The 3,820-nt window shown below is 41.8% G+C and overlaps 1 protein-coding gene across 5 annotated transcripts in view; it reads right to left on the minus strand.

Moving 5' to 3' along the window:
• The window catches only part of Camk1d (calcium/calmodulin dependent protein kinase ID), a 509,557-nt gene that overhangs the window by 39,385 nt on the left and 466,352 nt on the right, over positions 1-3,820 (minus strand). For all 5 annotated transcript variants that reach the window (XM_031358638.1, XM_031358637.1, XM_031358639.1 and 2 more), the window contains one exon: positions 1,770-1,845. In XM_031358638.1, the coding sequence (XP_031214498.1) occupies positions 1,770-1,845 (76 nt within the window). The remainder of the gene's footprint in view (positions 1-1,769; positions 1,846-3,820) is intronic.

A 3,820-nucleotide genomic window follows, 5' to 3' on the forward strand; every position in this document is an offset into this window, starting at 1 on the left:
ATTGAAACAGTTGGTGAATGACTTTATGGATAGAACATCTTAATACACACACCATTTCTTAAATGAATATAACCTGTTCTCTGTGGGCTAAGAATAAAGTCACTCACTCAAGTCAAGCTTTGACCATAGCAGGAAGTCTGTACCCAAAAATCATGCCTACAATTCATTTCTTGGTGCAGCAGAACTGTCAACTCTCAGCTTAGCTACAATAGAGGTAAAAATCCTTTGGTGATGTGAGGGTCACTGAAGTACAGCCTTATTACAATGAAATCCAATGTCTAAAAATTGTTCTTATTTTGGGCTTGTACCACAGTAAGACCAAGATTTTAAGCTCTACTAAATACAAAAGAAACAAACAAAGACTTTATATATCTATGTATTTATATATTTATTTTTAAAAAATACTAGGAGTGATGTATTACTTTAAAATATACAGTTAAAATGTTTGGAGTTATTTAAAATTTATATTGAAAAAGTATGTATTTTCAGTATTGCTATAGACAAGCATCTACATAAGACTGTTAAATTGATTGTTGTTTTATATCAAACAACTTTTATAATACTCATTTTTATTGTTACAATATTTTATAAAATTTAAAGAATATAACAAAAAAGATATTGTAGGTATTAAAGGGGGGTCTCTGGGAGGTGTTGGGGTACAAAAGGCAAACAAAAATGTGATTTAATTCTATTTACTTAAAATATGTTTTTAAATGTTAACAAATTCAGATAAACTGAAATCACGTATCTTTTCTCATCATAATGCAATAAAACTTAAATGAATAAAAAAAAATCAAAATCAAATTGTTATTTTATTTTTAAATTACTTTTGTCATTGTTTTTCTTTTGAAACAGGATCTCTCTCTCTGGGCCTGGCTTTCTTTAAATTCATCATGGGGGGGCTGGAGAAATGGCTCAGCAGTTAAGAACACTGACTGCTTTTCTGAAGGTCCTGGAGTTCAAATCCCAGCAACCACATGGTGGCTCACAACCATCTGTAATGAGATCTGACGCCCTCTTCTGGAGTGTCTGAAGACAGCTACAGTGTACTTACATATAATAAATAAATAAACCTGGAATTCATTTTGTAGTTTACACAGGCTTCAGACCCACAGACGTCTGCTTGCCTTTACCTTCCAAGTGTTGAGATTAAAATCAAAGGCGGCTACACTTTTTTAAGGTGTAAGATTGGTGCGAATGTTGATCAGAGCTGCCAGGAGTGTAGCCCTAAAGTGGTGCCTTGCCACATACATGTCAGTGGCTTCTCAAAGTTAGACAAAGAATTTTTATCATATGATATAAATATCAGTTCCATTTTTAGACTCATACATTCATAGCCATAGCAGCACTACGCATAAGCGTCTAAAGGTGGCAGCAGAAGATGAACTTAGGGTGGTCTGGGAGGTTGGGTGTCATCCCTGAAAGGCCAGAGAGTCTGACTACGTATGGTTCAACACGAGTGAACTCTGAAGACCCATAAGTGAATAAGCTTATCACCAAGAAAGAACAGCTGCATGATCTCACTTCTAGGAGGCCCCCAGAATAGCCAGGTTCGCAAAGACAGATGGTAGAATGGAGGGTACCACGGGCCGAGGGGAGTGCAGGGAGCTGCTGTTTGCAAAGCGTCTCGGTCAGAGATGAAACAGGCAGTGGTGGTTTCTGAGGACGGACTTAGTACTCCCAGAATGATAAACATCTCTGACAGACATATTTTGCCACAGTCAAATAAGTGGAGGTGGAGGGGAGCCACGGTGGTAAGCAATACTTACAAGATATAGGCGATCACCCCGATGGACCAGCAGTCGACAGCTTTGCTGTATGGTTTCTGGGCGAGAACTTCCGGAGCTGTGGACAGATAAGGAAGACTCACAACCTTGATGACTTCCATGCTGGAGGTCCAAGAAGCTTACCTGGAGTTTTCATATTCTGATTTCTTTTTCATTTTCTGATTTTTTTGTTTTTGTTTTTCTGTGTTGGCTCTTCAGATTTTGAGCCACTGTGAGTCTAAAGACTGGGCAGGGTGCCATGGAGCCTACATTATCAGCAGTAGAATGCTCAGCCTGCACAAAATCCTGGGTTCAAGCTCAAAATACCACAAGTTCCAAAGATACTTAAATAGGTAATAACAAATGACCTATTTGTTAGCTTCTTTAAGTAAAAACAGATGGAGAGGTGTACGTGTGTCTAGAAATAATCATCCATCAGTTGAGCAACAAATGCTCTGTGCTAAGAACCATAGCTTCGTTAACACTGTTGTGAGAAGGTAATACTTAATTAGGGTGTGGAGTATGGACTCGGGACAGCATCTCTGGCTCCTGTGGGATCTTGTGAGGTGCCATGGGGCCAAGGGTGAGAAGCACTTCCTGTGCCTCTGTAGAGCCTACAGCACTGCAGGGAGAACAGGGATCTGCTGGGAGCTACACCTGTTTTCAGATGACCTGTCTACTGGCAAGGTCACCTCCTGCCAGACAGAATAGGGGGATGCCTACTTAATCTCACTTCATCTTTGAACAATGATTCCATCAAGAGTCATTGCTCCCAGGGGTTTGGGTTCATTTTGTACCAGCCCTGACTCCTATGTTCCTAGCCTTCGGGCCAGGGTTCAGGTCCAGGTATCCACCTGGTGACCCACACAGCATCTGGAACAGGTGGCGCTCAATGTGGGTAAATACATATGAGGTAGCGGATCTCACTGACAAGTCACATCTCCTCTCCATATTAGACATATCTACTTGAGACATCTTTAGTACACAAGTTGCAGAATAGTTAAAAGGTAGAAAAAGTAAAAACAGAATCATTGATAAAGTCCTCGCTATGCCTATAACTGTGTGTTCTATGGGATTTGGATGGCTCGCTTAACCTAACATCCCTGGGGAAACACTATCATCATGACATTCATTATCCCAAAACTGTAGGAGAACACACAAGAGGACTGGGAGGTTGCACCAATTGTTAAAGTAGTCTAGCCAGAAAGCGGCCTCTTCACCCACTCCTGCTCTGAAGGGTCCTAATCTCACTAAGTGCAACACTTACTGCAGGCAGTTCCTAAGGGTTCCCTGCAGTGTGAGAGCAAGGGAAGGAACCCGGGCCTCACAGAAGTGATCTGTCCTGAGCTCGCAGCCAGACACGGAGAAGTGGGCCTCACGGAGTGATCTGTCCTGAGCTTGCAGGCAGACACGGAGAAGCGGGCCCATCTGATCCTCTCTCTGGGTCTTTCTGTTAAAGCATACTGCTTATCTGAGTGGGAACTCCTTCAGTCTACAAGAAAAGCCCAGAAAATCCCCCATGGAAAGCCTCCTTCCATTTTCTTGAAGATAAATATCCCCCTGAGCAAGACTAGGAATATGGAGGCTGGAAAGTGCTTGCCTTGCAAGCAGGAGGGCCTGAGTATGAAATCCAGGACCCACACAAAAAATTCTTGGTGTGGAAGGTTCTTGCAGTCACAGCGGTGAAGGCAGGGAGGAGGGTAGAGGAAGACCAATATCTGAGGTGTAATGAATGTTCAACCTAGCCTACTTGCTGAGTTCTAGGTCAATGAAAGACGTCGTCTCAAATAACCCAGGGTGGACAGTGGTTGAGTAATGACAGACAAGGCAATTTGTTCTCTGGCCTTCATACAATGCATCCACCCATACACATACATCAGCACGTACATGAGTGTACACATACATATAAAAGCATACATTTAAAAGGATAGGAAGGTATGCAAACTCCTGTTGAATGGTTGCTCATCAGAGAGAGGAATTCAGCCCATGGATCACCTCAGACCTCATTTTACATTTTAGTCCTAGATTCCCTCAAATCTCTTATCAGAATTAAA

Source organism: Mastomys coucha, unplaced genomic scaffold (assembly GCF_008632895.1).
Source record: "Mastomys coucha isolate ucsf_1 unplaced genomic scaffold, UCSF_Mcou_1 pScaffold7, whole genome shotgun sequence".
In the NCBI taxonomy this organism is placed as follows: Eukaryota; Metazoa; Chordata; class Mammalia; order Rodentia; family Muridae; genus Mastomys; species Mastomys coucha.